Here is a 26,275-nt window from a genome sequence, read left to right as displayed (position 1 = left end):
TGACAAATGTTTGATTTCTGTACCTTTAGAACAATTTTCCATATTAATATGGCATTGCATTTTTCAATAATGAAAATGTGAATGTTACATGTGATAACATTCACCTTCACTCACTGAAGCTTGGTATAACAGTTGTCATTAAATGTAACCAACCACATTGCAAAAATTCTCTTGATAGTGATCACATGTCTCACATCCCTTGAATAGTTCTGTAGGATCTTTACCTATTATTGGATATGACTCCCTTCTGAGGGGAAATCCTAATCTTTCTAGTTGGAAGACCTGGAAAGATTTGATCTTTAATGATAAACTAAGTTATTTGACATGAATGGCTAATGTATTTTGATGTTGCAATTTAAGCTTGCAGAAGTTCAGTGGGAACAGACTGGTATTTAACTTTTTTTTAGTTTAATCCTGATTTTGAGGTTGGTCCATCCATACTGTTCTGTTAGATCAAATTTTTTGGTTCTTTGATCTACCAAGTTGAAAAAGTCTGTTTTGGTTAATCTTTGAAGCCGGTACTATTTTACTTCTACCTATACATCCTACCCTTCGTTTGTTTTAATTGTTTCACATTTTTCTTGCTGACTTGCCCAACCTGAACTGCTTCAAAATCAAGCATCAACAGTTCATCCTGACTACTGGGCAACACTGGCTCAGTGCCAAGGACCAGGGTTTGATTCCCACTTCGGGTGTCTGTTTGTGTGGAGTTTGCATATTCTCCAGTGTCTGAGTGGGTTTCCTCTCATGATCCAAAGGTGTGTGGGTCAGGTGAATTTGCTATGCTAAACTGCCTATAGTGTTAGGTGCACTAGTCAGGGGTAAACAGAAGGTAGGGGAATAGGTCTGGGTGGTTTCCTCTTTGGAGGGTTGGTGTGGACTTGTTGGGTCAAAGGGCCTGTTTCCATAGTGTAGGGAATCTAATCTACCTCCAACTTTAAACTTGCCATATTTTAAGCTTTTTTTGTATTTGTTCTGGTCTACTTTCTCTAAGGCACCTCAGTTTCTCATTGTACCCTGTTAAAACCAATTTCTAATCTTGTTAGTGTTATTTTTAACATCCTTTGCTTGATTCAGGATCCTTTTTTGACTTTTTGTTTCTCTAATGTAATAAAATTTGTTGCTTCAATGTAATAAAATTTGATATCAACTCAATCAGGGTAGCTGGCTAAAGACTCCACTCTGAAGCCTCTATTTTTGGAGGTATTGGTGTAGCTGCTGATGGAGGGTGCTTCCATTGTAGATGTTGGCTTAGACTAGAACAGACCAAAATTTGCATGTAAAATTCCTGATGTAGCTCTTTAAACCAGGAAATTCTCACTTCCTTTTATTGTAATCCATCTCAACTGTTTGTTACCTAATGTGAGCTTCCAAAGGCTGGAGGTCATTGTGACCACTTGCCAGATCACATGTACATATCTATCATGTCAGGAAGTTCATGATTTGACTCAACTTTGCAGCAGTGTAGTTTTTAAGAAGTTTAACAACTAACCTAAAATGGCCATAAATTGCTTACTACATATTTTGGATGCATAACCACTCTTAGTATTTTTTTAAACAACAGGGAAAAATAAAAATCAGTAGAATTTTATATTTGAAATCAGTTTATTTGCAGACATACAATCTACAAAAGCAATATGCACAATAGACAGAATCCAAATTGTTTTGTTCTTTGCAATAACTAACATTATTATTTGGCCTCGTGTGGCTGCACAGACTAAATGAACATTTAAAATGTCTCAATGGAGAATGATACGGAGTGCACTGTGGAAAATTAGTGTTTTTTAACCTGCCTTGACTGAACCTGCCTCTTTCAATCGCCATTTAAGACATGAAAGAGCTTTCTCATTTGCCAAAGCTGCAAATGTTTTAGTTCTTGATCCTTTTCATGAGTTTTTCATTCATCATTTTGAATACCTCTCTAAACAACTTGGACTTTCTCTTAAGGTTCCTGGTCTGATTTTAAATCTCATCTCCTCCATCCTTACTTCCCCCATGGTCATTTAGCAATGGGGGGCAGCTAGGCTTCTGATCTTCACTAATGCCTTTGCTGAAGGTTGACAATTCTGGTTGAATCAGTCACCCTATTTTTCCTCCATTTCTCACTAAATATTTCTTTTTCAATGCTACTGCTAGTCAGAACTCTATACTGCCTCAATGGAGAGGCATTTTTAAAAAAAAACATCTTGAGCTAATTACAAAATCACAAGTTGGCTTTTTTGACATTGCTTCTAGTTCCAAGACACAAGTTAGGAAATTTCATACTAGTTTGCATAATCGCTCCACTCACTGAAACAGAACAAACTGCTAAGGCAGCAAAACTACTTCAGGACAAGAATATATTTGCATGAGGGCTCCAATCTTATTTCACAAGATAGAATGTTTTGTATTCTCTGCCATTTCAATAAAATATGGCAGATCTGTTTATTCCATATCCTCACCTGCCTTATCAAGAATCTATCCACCCCTGCCTTCACTGCCACTTGGGAGAGTTCCAAAGACTCCACCCTCTATCAGAAAATGTTTTCATCGGGCAAACTGTTATTTTTAAGTTGGAATCTAGATTCTTCCTCCGTTTTCAAAAAGAAAACTTTCCCCACATGTGAAGGCCCCTCAAGGACTTGTAGCTCTAAGAGGCAATGTGATTGAAATGTATAAATTTCAGCAGATACCCTAAGTCCAGTCTATCCAATCATTCTTCTTAAAAGTAAGCCAATTCATTTCTGTCCTTTTAGATAAAGCCAATACTGTATATATTACTTCACATCTGGTCTTATCATAACTAAAGCATTATCTTGCTTTCAATTCTTGCAATAGACAATAACATTAATTACTTGGTGTATTGCCATACTATCCTTTTGTACCAGGCCAGCCAATGCTTTCTGCATCTTGAGCCGTCCCTCAAGATGGTTTTGGTCCGGAGTGTCAGAGGCTGAGGGGTGACCTTTTAGATGTTTATAAAATCATGATGGGTGTAGAAGAGTAGGAGAAAGTGAGGACTGGAGAAAAGCTGAAAGATGTGTTGCTGGAAAAGCGCAGCAGGTCAGGCAGCTTCCAAGGAGCAGGAGAATTGACGTTTTGGGCATGAGCCCTTCAGGAATGAGGAAGGTGTACCGAGCAGGCTAAGAAAAAAAGGTAGGGAGGAGGGACTTGGGTAAGGGGTGTTGGGAATGCGATAGGTGGAAGGAAGTTAAGGTGAGGGTGATAGGCCTGAGAGGTTGGGAAGAAGATTGTAGAGTCCGAGGGTTGGGACTGAGATAAGGAGGGGGGGGGGGAAAGAAGAAAGGGGAAATGAAGAAGCTGTAGAAATCTGCATTCATCCCTTGTGGTTGGAGGGTTCCTAGGCGGAAGATGAGGCGCTTCTCCTCCAACTGTCGTATTGCCATGGTCTGGCGATGGAGAAGGCCAAGGACCTGCATGTCCTTGGTGGAGTGAGAGGGGGAGTTGAAGTGTTCAGCCACAGGGCGGTTGGGTGGGTTGGTTGGTTATCAGAGTCCAAAACTAGGAGATCAGTGTGAAACTCCACTAGTCATAGGCTGAATTACTTATCCTCACTTGCTGATTACAACAAATTAGCCAATTCTCTAGCCATGCCAATAACTACCTCTAACACTGTGGACTTTTGTCTCATTACTTAACCCTTTGCAAGGTATCTTGCCTTCAGGAAGTCCAAATAAAAAATATTTATTGGTTTCCCTCTATTCATTTTGATTGAGACTTTGTATGTGAATGAGCTGCCAGAGGAAGTGGTAGATGCAAGTACAGTTACATCTTAATAAAATTGGACAACCAAGTGAAAAGGAAAGGTTTAGAGGGAAATGGGACTAGTTTAGTTTTGAAAACTTGGTCAACATAGGTACGTTAGACTGAAGGGTCTGTTTCTGTGCTGTATGACTCTAATATCTAAGTTTGGGCTGACAAGCGGCAAGTAACATTTGTACCACATAAGTGCTAGGCAATGACCATATCCAAGAGACAATCTAACCATTGCCCCTTCAGTCAAAATGTCATTATGACTGCTGCATCCCCCACTGTCAATGTTCTGGGGTTACTATTGAATAGAAACTGAACTGGACTAGCCATATAAATAGTGTGGTTTTATGAGCAGGTCAGAGGCTTTAAATCCTGCCAGATGTAACTTCCTAAGCCTATCCAGTGTGATGGAATGCTCCTCACTTTCCTGGATGTGTGCAGCTTGTACAATACTCAAGCTTGATATCATCCAAGATAAGAGCAGCCTGCTTGGATTGGCAACATATCCACAAATAATCAAGTTCAAGAAGATAGCTCGTTTACTCCTCAAGGGCAATTAGGAATGGGAAATAAATACTGATTGAGTCTGCAATGCTGACACCGTATGAATTTCTTTTCAAAAATCTCAGCTCTGTGATTTCTCATCAATTATATAATATGCTTGTTCATTCTTATCAAATGTTAAATTTCACATTTTCTCACATTACATTCCATTTATCAGATATTTGCCTAATTACTTTATCTATACTGCTTTGTAACCTCATGTCTTCTTCCCTATGTTTTTTTTCACTACTTTGTTTCACTGCTTATCTTTGTATCATCAGCAAATTTAGTAACCAAACTTTTGGTCCCTTCATTTTAGACATTTAAATAAGTTGAAGTCCCAACAATATTCCCTGTCAAATTCAACACATACCTTGCCAACCAGAAAATTGCCTATTTGTGCCTAGTCTTTCTTTCCCATTAGCTCGTTATTTTTTTATCCATGCCATATGTTCCTCCCTATACCACAGCTTTTAGTTTCCATTGTAATCTTTGATGTGGCGTCTCATTAAATGACTTCTGAAAATCTAAGTATAGTACATCCTGTGGTCCCCCTTTATTTACCACATATTACTTCCTCAAAGAACTCAAACAGATTAGTTAACTATGAGTTCCCTTGTACAAAATCAAATCTACAACTTGTTCCTTAAGTTATTTTACTCTAGGATTACAGAATTGCCTGTAATTCTAGATTATTCTAAGTTTTTTTTTTGTATTCAGACAAGAGTATCTTCGAATGTGTTCACTGTACAGTCCATTGGATTTGTAATGTGTTCAATAGTGCATATGAATTCTGCATAATACGATATCACACTCATTATCACTTGGCTGTTTGCAGGACATTGCTATGCCAAAAACTGTGGTGCATTTCTTGCATTAAAAGTTTTAAAAATACTTCATCAGCTGTGAAACACTTTGAAAAGTTCAATGATTGTGAATAGCACCATTTAAGGGACGGGCAATAAATGCTGGCCAGCCAACAATTTTATTGTTATTCATTCCTACAAATGAATAACAATAAAAATGCAAGTCTGTGTTATATCTGGAAAGTTCTATCCCTAAGTTTATTTAGGTCTGTTCTAGCGAAAAATTGCTTTTGCACAATGCTACCACACTTGGTTTATTAGTTTGAAACCCAGCATACATGATGTTGAGAGCTTGGGCTTCCCTGAATTTCTCATGTCTTCTTTCATTCAAGGGAATACTTTGTATATCAGGTTTCCAGCCATAAGAAAAATAAGTTTAATGGTGATACTTAGGAATAGATTATTACATTCAGTTTCTTTTCTACTCACGAATAGTTATAAGAGGCATGAACTTCCATGGCTCCAGTTCAAAGTGTTATGACCTATTTAGAAAAGTGCACTGATTCTCAAGCTCCAATCTCCCCAGGATCACCATAAGAATTTGATGAATAGTGACAGAATTTTGTTTAAATTTAATCTTTTTCCATTCAATCTGGTCAGCGATGTTCTAATTTGAAGCTGGGTTCTTTCGGCCATGGGCAGGGACACTACACCTGCAGCACAAGAAACTCCCTCCCAGGGTCACCGCAAAACTGATGATTTAATCAAAGTACACAAATACTTGACTTACCTGTCCATTGGAATCAAATTAACGCAAATACCGATTAGAATCCTGTACTTAACAAGAACTGTATTACAAATAAGTAAATCGTAATTAACATTTTATGAACTATCAACATGTGGCTCTATTAGTTAAAGCTTTAACCATTTTAAAACCACACCCGTTTGTAGACAAAAAGAAGTTTTATTCTGGGGGTAGTGGAAGGCATAGGGAAGCCCACTTCACTAGCCCCACCCACAGAGTTGTTGAGATGTTCTTTTTACTTGCCAGGACTTATGCTCAATTTCCTTTCTCTGGGGCTTTTCACTTCTTTGTAAGAGGCACAATGCCTTTAGCATACTAACAACAAAACTTACAGCACCTGGTGAGAAAAAAAATTAGCTTTCTTCAGGTTCCAGGTCTTCTTTTACTGCAAAGAGAGTGAGACATGCACAACCTGCCCTTCCAGATGGAAGGCTGCATCCTTGGTGGCTTAGTGAAGTGGGGATAGATGAACACAGGTAGAGGGTAAGGCCTGGTTGGTCGATGGAGGAATGAACCCTGTTGGTGGCTAGAAGGGAGGGTTGATGAGAGAAATGGAAGGGAGGGGGGAGGGGCTGGGTAGGAATTTGGGTGATGGAAAGGGAGATTATTTGATATTGGAAAACTCAATGTTGAGTCCTCTGAGGTAATGTTCCCTTAGTTTACGTTTGGTCTCTCTGATGTACAGAAGACCACATTGGGAGCACCGGATACAGCTTACTAAGGGAATGGTTCACTGATCATCTCAGCGGGTCTGCAGGGGTTGGCCTGACCTCCTAGTCACCGCCCACTTTAATTTTCCTTCTCACTCCTTTTCCGCCATGAACATTTTTGGTCTCCTTCATTACCCCAACAAATCAGACCATCTATTGGAGGAACAACACCTCATCTTCCACTTGAGCAGCCTACAGCCCAGAGGACTCAACATTGAGTTCTCCAATTTCAAATAACCTCCCTTCCCAGCCCCTCCCCCTCCCTTCCATTCCTCTCATCGACCCTCCCTTCTAGCCACCAACAGGATTCATTCCTCCCATTGACCAACTAAGGCATACCCTCTTCCTGTGTTCATGTATTCCCACTTCACCATCCTGCCCTACCCACTTTATCTGCAGCTCCCCTTACACCTAACCTGAGTCCTGAAGAAGGGTTAGACCCAAAACACGGACTTCTTCACCCCCTGATGCTGCCTGGTTTGCCATGTTCTTCCAGCCTCCTGTTTGTCTACCTTGGATTTCAGCATCTGCAGTTTTTTTTGTCTTGCACAGATCCGGACAGTGTTCATTTCCAGCCTTGGGTCACTGTCTGTTTGGAGTTTGCACATTCTCCCTGTGTCTGCATGCTTTTCTGCTGGGTGTTTTGGTTTCTTCCTACATTCCAAAGATAGATGGATTGGTCATGCTAAATTGTCCCATAGTGTCCATGGACTGGGCTTACGGGCAGAAATTGGGATGCTGTTCGGAGGGTCAAATGGCTTTTATCTGCATTAAGAGATTCTATGATTCTGTATCATTCACATCACTAGCTCTCCAGAAACGGAAACTTTTTAAAAATTTAGTTCACCATCAAAAATAAAGAAAACCATTAGGGCTTAATTCAGACATTCATACCCTCCAGGCATGTTGCGCGTGCGCTGACCGTCCTGGCGCTCTGATCCCACCCCTTTTCCTATTGGATAAGCTAATTGATCGTCAAAGCGCATCTGTTTTCTATTGGGTAGTACCTGCATGGTCCCCGCCCCTCCACTCACGCAGCGCGCGGGTTTAGCAGATGATTGACAGGCTCCGCCAGTGGTTCCCACCCACAGCTTGTGTGGAGCATGGACTTCAGAAACAAACGGTATTAAACGCGAATTCACCTACTGTATTGGGAAGTAAACAACTGCAGTCATCACAACAGGTTTGTCTCTGTGGGGAAAGAAGTGCACTATTTAGAGAGCTTGGTGGGAGAAGTATCCTGTGAACTCTGCAATTTCTTTTGAGAAATGAAGCAAAATTGCAATGTACCCGCGTTTTTAAGCAAGTTATGGACCTTGGTGGAAGATCCAGGGACAGATGATCTAATCTCCTGGAGTCGAGTAAGTAATTTTGAAACGTTAATGCTGTGTGCTAATAGTGTGCCTTATATACGGATCGTGTTGGCATGTTTTGTCAGCTCTTAATAAGATCTGAATTGTTTTGTTTTGGTTTCGTGTATAGAGAATTCTTTGGGGGAAATCAAAATATTTATTTAAATTTTTAACAAGTTGCTGTCTTGGAATGTATTGAAATGTCAACTGAATTATGCATTGAGGAATGGACTCTGAATTGAAACCATATAATAATTCTACTTCTTTCACGTTGTTTTGTTATATTTACCTCTGCAGATTACGATTTAAATTTATTCTTAATCACCACCATTAATAAAATAAAAGTAGAAACTAGGTTTTAAATGCATATTGGACATTAGGTTTCTTCTTGATCACAGCAAAATGCGATAATAAAAATGATTTAATTTTCCAATTGCAGCACCTTTTAAAATTATACTCTGTATAATTAATGTTGTAACAACAAACATTGCAACCAGAAAACGAAGAGCTTTGAAATTCAGTATTCGTTGAGCACACTGGATTTTTAAAAAATATATTACTCTGTTTGAACCAATGTGTTTGGAAGGACAGTCATTCCTCAGTTCAGGCCTTTAGTAACTCCCAAACCTGTGTCGCACTTTTAAAACCTCGTTGCACTGTAATTCCTGCCAAGTCGTATCGAGGCAGTGGGAAATCAATGAGTCGCGGCAGAATTTTGGAATAGTTGGATAATCCTGACTAAATATCCTACTATTATTTTTTCATTAATGTTTGGCTTCCTCTGGTCTACATTGAGGGTCGTGCTACCTTAATAGCGAGAGCGTGGACGGGACAGGGTGAAGGTCGCCGCCTCCCCCACGTGGGGCCTGTCCAATGCCGTGCCCCCTTCTCTGATTTGCTATTGTGTTGCTGTTACTCCATCTGGTTGGATACCTGGTATATTTTAGAACGGCACGTGCTACCCGAGTGCCACTGTGATTGGCTGTTGTGTGTGTTTTGTTACAGTCGGCAGTAGCACACGTGTATGGCTGGGATCACAGGGAAACAGAGAGGAGGCGGGGCAAGTGTCATTGACAGAGGTTGTGCGTTCAAGTGGAAAAAGGCGAGGTTTCTAACCATGGTATTACCAAGCTGCAAGTCCTCTGCAGGCCAGGCAGTGCCGGTGAAGAAGCAGAGAAGTAGATGTTTCACGATTTAGACCCCATCTCAGGACGGGACAACATTTACATTTACAACATTCAAAGCAGGGACCAAGTAAGAAAGGGGAGAAAGCAGACAGGAAAATAAACAGAATGCCCTGTGCAGCATTTGGTTAAATGGCAGGGTTTTTTTGTGGTATTTGTTGCCCATCTGTAATTAGAGTCATAGCGATGTACAGCACGGAAACAGACCCTTCGGTCCAACCTGTCCATGCCGACCAGATATCCCAACCCAGTCTACTCCCACCGGGCAGCACCCGGCCCATATCCCTCCAAACCCTTCCTATTTGTATACCCGTCCAGATGCCTTTTAAATATTGCAATTGTACCAGCCTCCAGCACTTCCTCTGGCAGCTCATTCCATACACGTACCACCCTCTGTGTGAAAACGTTGCCCCTTAGGTCTCTTTTATATCTTTCCCCTCTCACCCTAAACCAATGCCCTCGAGTTCTGGACTCCCCCAATCTAGGGAAGAGACTTTGTCTATTTATCATATCTATGCCCCTCATAATTTTGTAAACCTCTATAAGGTCACCCCTCAGCCTCCGATGCTGCAGGGAAAACAGCCCCAGCCTGTTCAGTCTCCCCTTGTAGCTCAAATCCTCCAATCATGGCAATGTCCTTATAAATCTTTTCTGAACCCTTTCAAGTTTCACAACATCTTTCCGATAGGAAGAAGACCAGAATTGCATGCAATATTCCAATAGTGGCCTAACCAATGACCTGTACAGCTGCAAAATAACCTCCTATTCTCAAACCAGTTGACTCCATAAGCCATTTAAGAGTTGACTACATTTCTGTCGGTTTGGAGTTACATATTTGCCAGACCATGTAAGAGTGTGGTGCTGGAAAAGCACAGCAGGTCAGGCAGCATCTGAGGAGCAGGAGGATTGACGTTTCAGACATAAGTCCTTCACCTCACATTGTCCATCCCAGTCCAACACCGGCACCTCTGCATCAGACCATGTGAGGACCGTAGATTTACCTCCCGCCATTATTGAACTTTTTCCAACAATGGTTAACATGATTATCAGTATACGTAGCTTTTAATTCATACTTCATCAACTGACATAGTGAAATTTGAGCCCATGTCCTCAAAACGTTTTTAAAAAACTGCAGATGCTGGAAATCTGAAATAAAACAGAAATTGCTGGAGAAACTTAACATGCCTGGTATCATCTGTAAAAAGAAAATAATTAATGTTTTGGGTTCTGTGATCTTTCTTCAGAACATGTCAGATATTATCCTGACTTGGAACTATATTACCATTCCTTTAGAACTGAAGAGAGGTCACGGGACTCTAATGTTAACTCTGTTTTCTTTCTACAAATACTGCCAGACCTGCTGAGTTTCTCCAGCAAATTATTCAGAACAATAGCCTAAGTTTCTTGATCACCAACCCAGTGATATTGTCAGAATATGACTGCCTTCTTTTCTAATATTATTAGGAAGAAAAAAGCAGATCTGAGAGAAATTAAATTGCCGAGTCTTACACGTTTAATGAATAGTCCAAGAGGGTGACTTGTAAGAAAGCATGAAAAACTAAAATCCCAAAGAAACTTCTTACAATTCTCATTAAGTCTGTCAGCATTTGCAGGAGCTTGGAAAATGCATGCTTGGAAAATCATGATCTTGGTTAGTGTTATTAGGTCCCAACAACTTTAGAACATGAAACAATTTCAGGGGGTGAAGCAGCAACTATCATCTCTCCAATTATCAGTTTGCTGCCTTGCTAACAATCATCAAAGCAACATTTTGAGATTTTCAATCCAGAATCATAGCCAAAACATTAGGGATATATTGGGGTGCAGAACCACGAGCTGTGAGTCTTAATGCTTCACAACTTTGAGTGGCAGGCTATAAACTCAGCTGCCCAAGCAGTAACATAGAATTAAGATGGCACTATGGTTAGTATTCGGAAGCCTGTATTTGCAAACGTTGAGCAGTGGGACTCTTGAGAGGGATCAACAGATGCTGACATCACTTGGCCATTAGAGGTTTGTAGAACCTATTTGTAAGATGTTCACATATGTAGGCATCTGTCGTGAATGTAGGTAGGCTGTTGGAGAGAAACACAAATGTTAATTGTGTTTCTCTATCTACAGATACTGCCAGACCTACTGAGTTTCTCTAGCACTTTCTCCTTTTATTTCAGTTTTCCAGCATTCACAGTATTTTGCCTTTTTCCACCTTGTCAAGCCATTCAGGATCTCACTCAATCAAGTCACCCCTCGCTCTTCTTAACTCCAGTGGAAACAAGCCCAGCCTCTACTCATAAGACAACAAACTTATTCCAGGTGTCAATCCAGTAAATCCTCTCTGAACCTCTCTAATGCATTTACATCTTCTCTTAAATAAGGAGATTCCAAGTGGATACATTTTTCGATACCTAGTCTAACCAATATGATATATAAATGAAGTATTACATTCTTACTCTTTTGGTCAATTCTGCTTTAATAAAGGATAGCATCCATCAGCCTTTTTGATTATGTGTTGTACCTACATACTAATATTGTGTGACCTTTGCGTCAGAAAACCTAAATCATGCAAACAAGGAACAAGACCAGGCCACTGAACTATTCAAGCCTACTCTGCCATTCATAAGATCATGACTGATCTGATTTTAACCTCAACTCTACATTCTTCACCCCCCCCGATAATCTTTCATCCATTGGTAAGCAAGAATCTATTTATTTATCCCTTAAAAATATTTAAAGATATGCATTTACTGCCTTTTGAGGAAGGGAATTCCAAAAACTATCAACTTTCTGAGACTTTTTTTTCCTTATCTTTGTCTTAAATGGACAAGCACTTATTTTTAATTTTGATCTCTGGTTCTAAATTTTCCCAGAAGAGAAACATCCTTTCCACATCCACCTGGTCAAATCCCCTCAGGATCTTCAAATTACCTCTGATTCTTGTAAATGCCAGAGCACATTCTTTTGTATCCTGGAATTCTGCAATATATTTTGGGTAATGCTCTATTTTTTAATTCTTTCTGTCAAAGTAAACAACTTCATATTTTCCCACATTATACTCTTATCTGCCAGATTTTTGCCCACTCACTCAACTTATATATAACCATCTGCAACTTCCTTATGTTGTCTTCACACCATACTTTCCCACCTCTGTTAGAGTCATCTACAAATTTAGCTACTGTGCTGTGCTCACCTCTTCAAAGTCACTGATGTAAATTGTAAACAGTTGAGGTCCCAGCACAGTCCTCTGTGGGACTGGCAGAAGAGAGTGGAGATAAAAGGCTGGCAGCCAGTGACTAGTAGAATTCTGCAGATGTCAGTGTTAGGACCACAATTATTCATATTAGACATTAATGATCTGAATAAAGGAACTGAAGATGTTGTTGCTAAGTTTACAGATAACACTAAAATAGGTGGAGAAGCAGGAATTGTTCAGGAAGCAGGAAGAAGGACTTAAACATGCTAAGCAAGAGGGCAAAGAAGTTGCAGATAGAATACAGTGTGGTAAAGTAAGGCTAGACATTTTGGTAGGAAGAATCGAGGCATAGATATTTTCTAAGCAGAGAAAGTCTTTGGAAATCAAAAGCACAAAGAGACTTGTTTCTCTTAAGGTTAACACGCAAGTTTAGATGGCAGTTAGGAAGGCAATGCCATTCATTTCAATAGGGCTAGAAAACAAGTAGTACAATGATGTCCTTTATTTAAGAAAAGATGTGTTGATGTTGATGGGGATCCAGAGGAGATTGACAGGAATGATCCCTGGGATGAAGGGCTTGTCATATGCGGAGTGGTTGAGGACTCTGGATCTGAAGAACCAGAGGGGAGATCTGATTACAACTTACAGAATACTGAGAGGCCTGGATAGAGTGAACATAGAGAATGTTTCCGTAACCTGGAGAGATTAGGAGTCAGGGGCTCAGCCTCAGCATGAAGGGATGACCCTTTAGAACTTAGATAAGGAATTTCTTCAGGCAGTATGTGGTGACTCTATGGAACTCATTACTGCGGAGAGCTGTGGCGGCCAAGTTATTTAGAGTATTTAAGACAGAGATGGATATGTTTTTCATTAATAAGAGGATCAAGGTGTAAGGTGAGAAAGCAGGAGAATGGGGTTGAGAAACATATTGGGCAATGAATGGCAGGGCTCTATGTCTTTAGGCCTTACTTACTTTGTACCCACATTTAAAAATGGTTCAGGTTTTGGAGGTTTTTCGTCATAATATATATGCTGCTGTCATCAGAGTTCCAGAATGTTTTAATTTATTATAAGTACCATTTGAAGAATCAGAATTAATTGTAGAGAACATGGAAGAACCTGAACTGACATTAAATGATTCAGATTTTGTAGATGATTAATGAGGACAAGGTTTTCAATTTGAAAACTTGGCAACTAAAAATGAATTGAATTCTAAGCATTTTCTCAGGTAAAATATTTTAAAAATATTTTTAAAACCTGACAACCACGTGCACACACATTATAATTAACTCTCTAGCACCACCAGACACACATACACGCTCCTTTTCCTCATCTTCCTTTCCACTCAGCAAGCACCCACCCCATCCTGCTGGGTGAGACTCGTGTCCAATCAGCATCAAAGCCCACTCTGGCCAATACTTGTGCCCAGCCAGCAGCTCTTGCATTCCACAGCTGAGACTTAAGTTGCTCCTGCTGTTTTGTTCAGTGCCCAAACCTAGCTGTAGAGAGATGTTACACAAAGTCATTTGCTAACATGAGCTTGCATTGATTGGGCCTTTGGGGTCTGAAGATGTAGTTCTGTGATGGTGTCTGCTTTCCAGCCAGAGTATCTCAGTGTGGCCATTTTCTGTATACTGCCCAATGTGATTATACAGAAAGGTCTGGAGCTGGAGAAAGGATGAATTGGACCGCCATTCTTCCTCAGTGGAACGTAAAGATGATCCTCCAGATGTTGGAGGAAATTCACTGAGGCTGTCCCTGTGTTCACAATGATGACTCAGTTGGCATAGCCAAACTAATTCAATGTTTCATTAAATGAACTCTAACCCTAGATGACTGACAGAGTCATTTGTCATTTCAGTAAGGACAGTTATTCAGCTTGCACACACATCTGAACAATTCCTTCATCACCCACTTTCACACTGGTGGCCTCAGTCTGAATAAAAAAGATTCCCCTCAACATTGACTTAGCTCTCAAGCATAATGTACAATGTATGAAAGGAGAATTCAATGGGCATAAAACTGAGAAAATATCACCCAACTGACCCATAGCAACATGACCCCTGGTGATTTTTATTCAATTGTTCATCCCCTTGGTGGAATTTTCCTGGCTGTTTTGGGGATTTTTGGGGGCAAGTTTTCCCCCTGCTTCTACATACTTTGAATATTCCTGTTGTGACACCTCCACAGGAAGCTGCCCCTTCATTATTGCAGGGGCTATCTATGCAGTGGGGAATGTTACAGAGCAGGAGCGGCCAAGGAGGTGAGGAAAGATGCCAGTGTCCAAAGCGGATGGCTCCCTCATCAACTTCTTAGCCTGTTTCTCTCCTTTCATTATGTCATTGAATGTTAATGCACCATTTCCAGATATTTCTCAGGAATTACATGCTGTCTTTTGCAGGGTGAAGAGAGAAAGCTATATGAGAAGGCTGCTCTCCCTTATCCATTCTCCTATGACATACAATTGAGATATTGCATTTTGCACTGATGCCGCCTGCTAAATTACACTCCATATGTGAGGGTTGCTAACACTTCATTAATGCAACAGGCTGCCTGATCTGAGATTATTAAGGAGAACTATGGGCACTTTGGCTGCTTAGTTGTATGTACACTTGTTTATGCAGTGTTAGAGATCTTTCTCAGGGGTGACACTGCTGTTCATTTTTTCAGAGACCATTAGAGCACTGACTGTAGACATGTTGACTTCCGTGGTCATTTTCATTCACCCTGGTCTCTCTTAAAAGATTTCTTCTGCAGGATGAATGGAAGAGCATCTTTCTCCATCCAGTGTCAGTGTCTATTAAAGCCTCAAGGGAGGCATTTGAAAAACATCAGGCCTTCTATGGCCCCTACTACTGCATATTTTCAGGCCATAGCAAGACCAGTTATGAGTTTTGTTACCCTTAGAAATCATCTTCTGGTTATGAAGTTCTGCCTTGGGTTGCTTTCTGTGCCTCAATTTGGCTGTCAAACCCATCTTCAGGCTTGTTACAAGTTTTCCATGTGAAAATCATAATTGCTGAACTGGTGAGGGGTCAGGATTGGATTGACTCCAGATTGACAGTGTTTCAGCTTGGCGGCTGTGCCCTTATGATCTGACCAGCCTCCCATGTTCTACATTCGCTAACCTTGAGGCCATCCAAAATTCTGCTACCTCTATCAGCCTGCACCAAATCCTGCTGCATCTATCATCTCTGTGCTCACTAATTTACACTGCTACTGTACTGGCCATTGCCTCCAGCTTAGGGTTTAGGTCCCTGTATTAAGTTTCTCCCATGACTTTACCCTAATTGCTGTAATCTCCCATGACCCTCTGAGATATTGGTGCTTTGCTAATTCTGGCGTCTTCTGTAACTCTGATTTTAATTCACCATTATGGTTGGCTGCACCTTCAGTTGTCAAGGCCATAAAAAGTGCAATTCATTGCATAATCCTCTCTTACCTCCATATTCCCTCAAAACTTGTCTATAAAGCCTACTTCTTTGATCAAACGTTTGATCATCTGCCCTGATTCCACAAACAAATTGTGCTTGTGAAATACCTTGAGCGTTTTATTACTCTGAAAGGTAAGTTATTGAAGTTGAATACTGGCAAGGGCTCATGCATACTTTATTGTAACGGTGTTCAATTGAAGTTACCAAAAATATTGACATCCTTTCCTAATGCTTACCATCTGCTCCCAAATTCATAACATTGCCTTCTGAAGGTATGGTAAACTGAGGAGATGGATATAGCTAAAGAGGAACAATGGAGTAATGTGATGATTGCTATGATAAAGAAATGTAGTTTGTTCCTCTGGGCTTGGGTGTTTGAAAAGATTGTATACATCATAACTAATTTTATTACTTTGCATTGTAAGAAATGCTTCATCTATCATCTCTGTGCTCACTAATTTACACTGGTACCCTGCTGGTCAGTGCCTCCATCTTAGAGTTCTATTATTAAACATTATTAAATTTCTCTCATTTATTCATTCACGGGATGAGGACATCACTGACTCGCCAGCATTTATTGACTATCCCCAAATGCCCAGAAGGTAGTTAAGAATCAACCACATTGTTGTGGGTCTGGAGTCAATGTAGGCCAGACCAGGTAAGGATGGTAGTTTCCTTCCTTAAAGGACATTAGTGAACCAGATGGGTTTTTCCAATCATGGTCATCATTAGACTCTTAATTCCAGATTTGTTTGTTTATTTGAATTTAAAACTCCACCATCAGCTGTGGCAGGATTTGAACCCTGGTCCCCAGAGTATTATCTGGGTCTCTGGATTAATAGTCCAGCAATAATACCATTAGGCCATTGCCTCCCCTTAATTATGAGTTAAAAACAAATGCCACAGTCGCTGAAAGTCTTGAATACAAACAAAAAGAGCTGGAAACATTCTTCTCTACATAAATACCTGACCTGCTGAAAGTTGAAATAATATTTCAGTTCAAACTTCTTCCCCACAGAAGCTGACTAACCTGCTGATTGTTCGAATTCTGGAAACTATAATTTATTTTAGTGGGAATAATTGCTTGTTTATGTTTTCATTTATTTAATGTCCTGCACACAAACACAGAACATAAAGAACATTGGGATTTTCTGCTTTGCAGTCTGATGTAAATTGTACAGCTTTTCATAGATCTATGTCTTAGAAGTGAGGATGTCAGAAAATTCTTATTTGTAGTTTTAACTTCAAATTTTGTTGGTACATATCACAAGGCAGTTATATTGTAAAGAGCAGCAGAGGAGAATTGCAGTGATCAGTACAGCAGAATGGTGCCTAATAAGCTCCAAATGATCAATTCAGAAAAAAATTTATTGTATAATTGATCTCAAGTTGCACTGTAGATGAGCAGGCCAACTAAAAACAGTAATCACTTCAAGTGAGGTTAGAGGGCAGGCAGATAGAACATAGAACATAGAAAAGTACAGCACAGAACAGGCCCTTCGGCCCACAATGTTGTGCCGAGGTTTAATCCTAATCTAAAACAAAATAACCTAACCTATGCACCCCTCAACTCACTGCTGTCCACGTGCATATCCAGCAGTCGCTTAAATGTCCCTAATAACTCTGCTTCCACCACCACCACCGCTGGCAACGCATCCCATGTATTCACAACTCTCTGCGTAAAGAACCTTCCTCTGACATCTCCTCTATACCTTTCTCCTAAAACCTTAAAACTATGACCCCTCGTACCAGTCAGTCCTGCCCTGGGGAAATGTCTCTGGCTATTGACTATCTATTCCTCTCATTATCTTGTACACCTCGATCAGGTCACCTCCCTTCCTCCTTCTCTCCAGAGAGAAAAGTCTGAGCTTAGTCAACCTCTGTTCATAAGAGAAGCCCTCTAGTCCAGGCAGCATCCTGGTAAACCTTCTTTGCACCCTCTCCAAAGCCTCTGTATCTTTCCTATAGTAGAGTGACCAGAACTGGTCACAATATTCCAAATGTGTTCTCACCAGGGACTTGTAGAGCTGTAGCAAAACCTCGCGGCTCTTAAACTCGATCCCCATGCTAGTGAAAGCCAAAACACCATATGCTTTGTTAACAACGCTATCTACTTGGGTGGGAACTTTGGGGGATCTATGTACTTGAACACCAAGATCCCTCTGTTCCACCACACTGTCAACAATCCTGTCTTTAATCTTATATTCAGCATTCGAGTTTGACCTTCCAAAATGCATCAATTCGCATCTATCCAGGTTGAACTCCATCTGCCATTTCTCAGCCCAGTCTGCATGCTGTCTATGTTGCACTGCAGCCTGCAATAGGTAAAAACAATGACTGTAGATGCTGGAAACCAGATTCTGGGTTAGAGTGGTGCGGGAAAAGCACAGCAGTTCACGGCTGTGCTTTTCCAGTCGATTTTCCTGCTCCTCGGATGCTGCCTGAACTGCTGTGCTTTTCCAGCACCACTGTAATCCAGAGCATGAAATAGCCCCCGAAACTATCGACGGCACCTCCAACCTTCACTAAACAACCTCGAAACCTCCTCATCCAAGTCATTTATAAAATCTACAAAGAGCAGAGGCCCAAGAACAGAGCCCTGCGGGACCCCACTCAACACTGTCCTCCAGGCAGAATACTTTCCATCTGCAACCACTCTCTGCCTTCTGTCAGCCAACCAATTCTGAATTCAGATAGCCAAATCTCCCTATCTCATACCTCCTGACTTTATGAATGAGATTACCATGAGGAACCTTATCAAATGTCTTGCTGAAATCCACATACACCACATCCACTGCTCAACCTTTGTAGACCTGTCTTGTCACCACCTCAAAGAACTCAATAAGGTTAGGTAGGCATGACCTACCCCACCACAAAGCCATGCTGACTGCCTTTAATCACGCTATGCTTTTCCAAATACTCATAAATCCTATCCCTCGGAATTCTTTCGAAAACCTTGCTGACTACAGACGTAAGACTGACTGGTCTGTAATTGCCAGAGATTTCCCTATTACCCTTCTTGAAAAGAGGAACAACATTCGCCTCCTTCCAATTATCCAATACGACTCCCGTGGAGAGTGAGGAAGCGAGGATCTTCGTCAGCGGCTTAGCAACTTCCTTTCTCGAATCCCAGAGCCAATGTTTGCCAAGATTTCCAGAACATCAACTTCATCAATCTTGATCTGTTCAAGGCTGTATCCCAGCTCCTCAAAGTTCTCATTCACAACAAGTTCCTTTTCCTTAGTGAAAACCAAGGCAAAAAACTCATTTAGGGCTTCCTCTATTTGATCAGACACCACGCACATGTTCCTTACGCTATCCCTGACTGGCCCTACCTTCTCCCTGATCATTCTCTTATTCCTCATGTATGAATAAAATGCCTTTGGGTTCTCCCTAATCCTTCTGCCAAGCCTTTATCGTGCCCCCTCCTGACACTCCTCAGTCCATTTCTGAGCTCCTTTCTAGCAAGCCTGTAATCCTCTAAAGCTGGGCTAGATCCTTGCTTCCTCCACCTTACGTAAGCTGCCTTCTTCCTTTTGACTAGAAGCTCCTCTGTTCTCACCATCCAAGGCTCCTTAATCTTACCCCTTCTTCCCTGTCTCAAAGGGACAGATTTATGCATCACTCACAACTGCTCCTTAAATGGTCTCCACATGTCTGCTGTGCCCCTTTCTGTGGAATAATTGCTCCCAGTCAGTACTTCCCAACTCCTGTCTGATACCATCATAATTTCCTTTTCCCCAATTAAATATCTTCTCTCGGTAACTGCTCCTTTCCCTCTCCAAGGCTATGGTAAATGTGAGGCAGCTGTGATCACTGTCACCAAAGTGTTCTCCCACCGTGAGATCTGACACCTGAAAGAAAATATTATCAAGCCTCAAGAAAGAAAGGGTTGATATAGCTCTCCTACAGGAGACACACTTATTGGATAAAGAACACTTGAAATTACGACAGGGTGGATTTGATCAGGCCTTTCTTTCTTCTTTTAGCTCAAAAAGCAGGGGAGTTATTATTCTTATTCGGAAGAATTTCCCTTTCAAAATCCTAAATCAGATAAAAGACGAGTCTGGACGATATATTCTGATTAAAGCCCTTATAAATGGAGAGGAATATGGGATTTTAAATTTGTATTGCCCCCTGGCACGTCCTTTTAAATTTATAACGGAAGCCTTCTCAAAATTGATGGCTCTCGGTGCTCGTCATACAATTATAGGGGGAGACTTTAATTGTATTGTGGATCCGGAAATAGATAGGATTCCCAAGAGTACTGCAGGAGTATCTCCCAGATCTAGACAATTGGTGGCTCTGAACAAAGAGTTAGGAATTAGCACCTAGTCAATAGGGAGAGGAAGGGGATTATTGAGGGGCAAGAGGGTGAAGGGGAAAAGAGCCACATTGGGAATATCATTAAAGGAAGTGGAATATTGTGTCTAAGAGGGAAAGTGAAGACAGTGAAGAAATGAAAAACATGTTTGGCACAGGATTCAGACCCAGATAAATCAAACAGGTCTGTCAGAGAGACAGGCTATTTGGACCTGAAAGATTTTTCAGTGCTTCAAATATGAGGAAGGAACAGCCAAAATGTGAGCAGGCCTGGTAATCTGAAAAGCGGAAAACAGGAGGAATACAGGATGGTGCTGGGTTGAGGGGAGGTTTGAGTTGATTGGGGGTTGGGTTGTACAGGTTTCCAGTAACCACTGAAATAAATTATAATGAGTTAGGGTGAAAGGAATTGTGAGAAGAAACAGTCACCTTCAGTTATGGCATCAGAGCATTTGATGATGGGATAGTTTACAGTCTGTTAGTTGGTTCTTCTACGGTTTAGCATTTGAAAGCCTGCAGATGTTTCTTTGCATTGCCACCCAGTGGTATTGTAATGGAGTTGCATCAAACTGAGATGTTGACTTGAGCGAGAAGTACTGTTTGAGTCATACAGAACAGAAATAGATCCTTCAGTCCAACTTGTCCATGCCGACCAGGTTTCCCAAACTAAACTAGTCCCAATTTACCTGTGTTAGGCCCATATTCCCCTAAACATTTGCTATTCCTGTACCTGATCATTGTTGTAAACTGTAACTGTATCTACCACTTCATCTGTAGTATTATATGTTTTTAAAATCTGAATTGCAATCACCGCCTTCTACAGAATGTATATTCAGCATATCTTGTCACTTTTAAAACTAACCTTTCCTAAACTCTGAAATAGTATTTCTTAGAGTTTAAAACTGTGTGTGGTAAAAATGGTCAAGTCAGCTTGGTCCTGCCTTCTCACTGGAGAGAGCTAACTGGTACCAGTTTAATCTGCAGGTTACCACACCTCAAGCAAAGGGAGAGATTGATAGGAGGGTACTTCAGCGTAGTCTTATCTAGTGCAGGAACTGAACCCACACCTTTTGGCATTATTCTACATCACAACCCAGCCACTTGCAGAGCTGAGCTAACTAACCAACCCTTTGCATGCATAATCAGTATATCTGTTCAATTTATATAGTCCATTTGTTTGGCCATGTTCGCATCACTTCTGATCTTATTATGAAAAGGATCTAGCACATTACAGCAGGTTCAAAAATAGGTTTGTTATGATAGCAGAACTAAGATGTTATACCTAATACGAAATCTTGAAGAATTTTTTTAAGATTATGAATGAGTTTGGTAGGACTTACCTTCCAATTAAGGTAAGACCAGAACTAGGGGTCATACATATGAGATAATCCCAATCATCAACATGGCTTTATGTCTGGGAAATCGTGTCTCACTAACTTAATTGAGTTTTTGAAGAAGTAATGAAGAGGATTGATGAGGGCAGAATGGTGGACATGACCTATCTGGACTTCAGTAAGGTGTTTGACAGGGTCCTTTATGGTCGACTGGTTCGCAAAGTTAGATCACATGGAATACAAGGAGAATTAGCCATATGGATACAGAATTGGCTTGAAGGTAGGAGACACAGTGTGATGGTGGAGGGTTTCTTTTCAGACTGAAGGCCTGTCAATAGTGGTGTGCCACAAGGATCGCTGCTAGGTCCATTGCTTTTTGTCATTTATGGAAATGATTTGGATGTGAACACAGGAGGTATAATTAGTAAGCTTGCAGATGACACCAAAATCGGAGGTATAGTGGACAGTGAAGAAGTTACCTCAGAGTACAACGGGATCTTGATCAGATGGCCCAATGGGCTGAGGAATGGCAGATGGAGTTTAATTTAGATAAATGTCACATGCTGTATTTTGGAAAGGCAAATCAGGGCAGGACTCATATACTTAATGGTAGGGTCTTGGGGAATATTATTGATCAAAGAGACCTTGGAGTGCTGGTTCATAGTTCTTTGAAAGTGGAGTCATAGGTAAATAGGAAAGTGAAGAAGGTGTTTGGTGTGTTTGCTTTCATTGTTTAGTGCACTGAGTATAGGAGTTGGGAGGTCATGTTGTGGCTGTACAGGACATTGGTTAGGCTACTTTTTGAACACCACATGCAATTATACTGCATCCAAAAATGTGCAGGTTAGGTAAATTGGCCATGCTAAATTGCCCATTGTGTAGTTTATTAGTTAAGGGTAAATATAGGGTAAGGGAATGGGTCTGGATGGGTTACTCTTCGGTGGTTTGGTGTGAATTTGTTGGGCCGAAGGGCCTGATTCCACAATGGAGGGATTCTAATTCTAATTCTGGTCTCCCCAGTATAGGAATGATGTTGTGAAACTTGAAAGCGTTTAGAAAAGGTTTACAAGGATATTTACAGGAGTTGAAGGTTCAAGCTATAGGGAAAGGTTGAATTGACTGGGGCTAATTTCCCTGGAGCGTCGAAGACTGAGGGATGACCTTATAGGGCTTTATATGAGGGGCATGGATAGGGTAAATAGATAAGGTCTTTCCACAGGATGGGGGGAGTCCAGTACTAGAGGGTATAGGTTTAAGGGGAAAGATTTAAAAGGGACCTGGGGGTAACTTTTTCACGCAGAGAGTGGTGCATGCATGGAACGAGCTGCCAGAGGAAGTCGTAGACTCATGGAGATGTACAGCATGGAAACAGGCCCTCGGTCCAATTTGTCTATGCTGACCAGATATCCTAAATGGTGGAGACTGGTACAATTACAACATTTAAAAGGCATCTGGATGGGTACATTAACAGGAAGGGTTTAGAGGGATGTGGGCCAAATGCTGGCAAATGGGACTCGATTAACTTAGGATATCTGGTCGGCATGGACAAATTAGACCGAAGGGCCTGTTTCCATGCTGTACGTCTCTATGACTTCCTCTGGCAACTCATTCAATACACGCACCACCCTTTGCATGAAAAGGTTGCTCCTTCGGTCCCTTTTAAATCTTTTCCCTCTCACCCTAAACCTGTGCTGTCTAGTGGTGGAGGCTGATACAATTGCAATATTTAAAAGGTATCTGGGTGAGTATATGAATAGGAAGGGTTTGGAAGAATATGGGCCAAATGGGACTAGACTTACTTACAATATCTGGTTGACATGGATGAATTGGACTGAAGAGTCTGTTTCTATGAAATCCTGTATGGAATTCAGAAAAAAGCTTCTTTCCCTGAGAGTGATGAGAGTGCAGAACATGTTCCTGTTAGGAATAGTTCAGGTGAATAGCATTGATTCATTTCATAGGAAGTTAGTAAACACACACAGGAGAAGTGGCTAGGAGGACTATTGACTGGGTTAGATGATGAGGCTTGTATGGGTATAAGCATCAAGATGACTTTTTGGGCCTAATTACCCATTTCTGTGTTGTATATTTTTTGTAACTTTGAACTTCTGATATTTTCAGAACTTGTAATGTTTGTATGAGTCTTAACCTTGAAAAATTCTAACTTTTTTAGGACAGTGGGCTAAGTTTCAGCTGTAATGTTGAACAGCTGCTCAACTTTGCTTAAGCCTTTGATACTTTTATTTTGGACCAGCTACACACAGGTTTAAAATATGAATCACAAATTCTTTTTCTGTGTGCAATACTTTGTATCTGTTCATGGTCTTGGGTGGAAATACAAAGAAAGGAGATGTGTATTTCATCAATTGTAATGCCACAGGTTGTCATTTGATATTATGATGTGCCACCCCCTTTTAACTTTTTCACTGAATATTCATATTTGCTGAAAGGGTCTACATTTATGAAGTTAAGGATAAAGTCTCAAGCCACAGTGAGGTAAAATGGGAAAGTAAATTTAAGCATAGAATTATAACATATTCCTTACAGAAAGAATCCTGGAATCCCAGCAGAATATAGACGGTACCTTTCTGTCATGCTATATAATCCACTAAAATAAACCAAAATAAAGTTCCACCAGGCATCTGTAAAACCAGGCCTGAGCACTACCTTCATAAACTTTCATAGTAATACACTTGATTAATGGGCAAACTACAGGATTTCCTGTGACTTGTCTGTAAATCCCACTCTCGTGTAGATTAAAGGGAGGACATTTGGCTCGCTGAGCATGGTATGCCATTCAATAAGATCATGGGTAATCTGGTTGTTGTGCTAATTGCACTGTTCCTGTGTGAAAATCATTTGCTTTGAAGTTAAGCCAAGAAAATGTTTTGACATTTGGCCTCCCTTCTAATAAGGGTTGTCCCCAGTGTCCCCACAAGTTTTTCTTTCTCTACTGCCTGTTTATAGCATTATGTGGTACATTCTATACTGCTGTACATTACTCCAGGAGGACTAAAGTTAAACATGAGAATCCAGAGGCTAATACATTTGTAATAAACCAAGCTGTATGTGCTTCATAGACTTGTCCTGCATCCACAGATTGTAGATAGGTCAACATTAATGTACCCTCTCATTAATTTTCCATATAATATAATGAATATCAATGTGTTACGTGTCACAACTAAAAGAAAAATTGTATTTTGTAAGCCATAGTTCAAAAATGATTTAAAATCATTGACCTAGAAAATTCCCACAGAGTGTTAATTAATCAGGCAGTATCTGACATGTCAAGTCATGTAGGCAGTAGCATGGGAAAGTTGAACCTGCATCCCATGATTCTGTTTGATGAGTTGCTGCAATCCCTCTGCCATATCTGATTTCACATTTAAAAATGACAAGGTTACTCATTTGAACTGTATAAGTATGACTGACAGTTAGTGTATTTATCTCTTACAGAATGGCACCTGCTTTCAGGTATCTAATGAGAGACGTTTTGCCAAGGAAATCCTCCCCATGTACTTCAAACACAACAATATGGCAAGCTTTGTCAGGCAGCTGAACATGTGTAAGTACATTTGAAATTTGGAAATTAATTTGTCTTACAGCCCCTTCCAAAACTGTGGGCTAAATGATTTGTCGCTATAAGTTTTCAAATGAAATGGAATTGCAGAATACAATCTCTCAAATCCTCTAAAATCTAGTAATCTGTGTAAATTTTTTAAAAAAAACTGAATTTGATTTCATTCTGCTATGTTTATGCTTCTTACTAAATTCATAGACTATGGACATGTATGTTATGCTGGCCTACATCTGATTATATGTTTTTGGTTTGTCAATAGGGTAATCAACGTAGTACAGCTATACAAACATACAGGCACAGCTACAAGTTAGGATGGGCACAAAGCCCATTGAGACTACGCCACCATTCTAAAATGACCGTACCTGATCTGATTACACTACCTTCCTGCTCATCCCTGTAACCTTTCACCCCATTGCTTACCAAGAGTATGTCTACTGTAAAGATTTTCAAACATTCTATTTCTACCACCTCTTCAGGAGAACAGTTCTGAAGAATCACAACTCTCTGTCAGATATTGCTCATCTTTGTATTAAATGGGCTACTGCTTATTTTTAAACAGTGATCCCAAGTTCTAGACTCAGTAGCAAGAAGAAATGTCCTTTCGACATCACCCTGTCAAGTCCTGAAGATCTTGCATGTTTCAATCAAAGCACCACTTATTCTTCTAAACTCCAGTGGGTACAAGTCTAGCCTGTCCAGCCTTTCCTCATAAGACAATGCACCCATTCCAGGTATTAGTTGAGTAAACCTTCCCTGAAGTGTTTCCTTATGGAAGGAGACCAACATTTATAAATTATATAAAGCTATAAATTCTGACGTGGTCTTATTGATGGCCTGCATAATCAAAACATATATTTTGTGTTCCATTCCCTCACAACAAATAATAATATTCTATCAGCTTTCCTAATTACTTACTGTATCTATATACAAATGTTTTCTGAACCATGTAGCAGGACACCTTGATCTCGCTGCATCTTAAGGCTCTGCAATCTCTCCATTTAGATAATATACTTCTTCTTTTATTCTTCCAAGTAAAATGGACAATCTCACATTTCCTACAATATATTTCATTTTCTGTTTCGAAACTTGGAGTAGGTTAGTTTGGAAATTGAGGAGATGTGTTGTAGTAGTCACATTTAAAAGCATGATGAGTCTCATTTGGGAAAGGATAATAAACAAGATGTTGAGCTGCTGTCAAGTTTTCTATTTTCTATTGAGAAAAGGAAACTTTGGTTCAAGGAAGTTATTGGTTGGAAATAAA

The 26,275-nt window shown here is 40.4% G+C and overlaps 1 protein-coding gene across 2 annotated transcripts in view; it reads left to right on the top strand.

Annotated features, from left to right (window-relative positions):
• The first annotated feature begins 7,693 nt into the window (after window positions 1–7,693).
• Window positions 7,694–26,275, top strand: part of LOC140495929 (heat shock factor protein 1-like) — a 126,593-nt gene continuing 108,011 nt past the window's right edge. For both annotated transcript variants that reach the window (XM_072595241.1, XM_072595242.1), the window contains exons 1-2: window positions 7,694–7,978; window positions 24,891–24,999. In XM_072595241.1, coding sequence (XP_072451342.1) covers window positions 7,886–7,978; window positions 24,891–24,999 — 202 coding nt within the window. In that variant the 5' untranslated portion in view covers window positions 7,694–7,885. The remainder of the gene's footprint in view (window positions 7,979–24,890; window positions 25,000–26,275) is intronic.

Source organism: Chiloscyllium punctatum, chromosome 25 (assembly GCF_047496795.1).
Source record: "Chiloscyllium punctatum isolate Juve2018m chromosome 25, sChiPun1.3, whole genome shotgun sequence".
NCBI lineage: Eukaryota > Metazoa > Chordata > Chondrichthyes > Orectolobiformes > Hemiscylliidae > Chiloscyllium > Chiloscyllium punctatum.
This window is presented reverse-complemented; position numbering and strand designations above follow the sequence as displayed.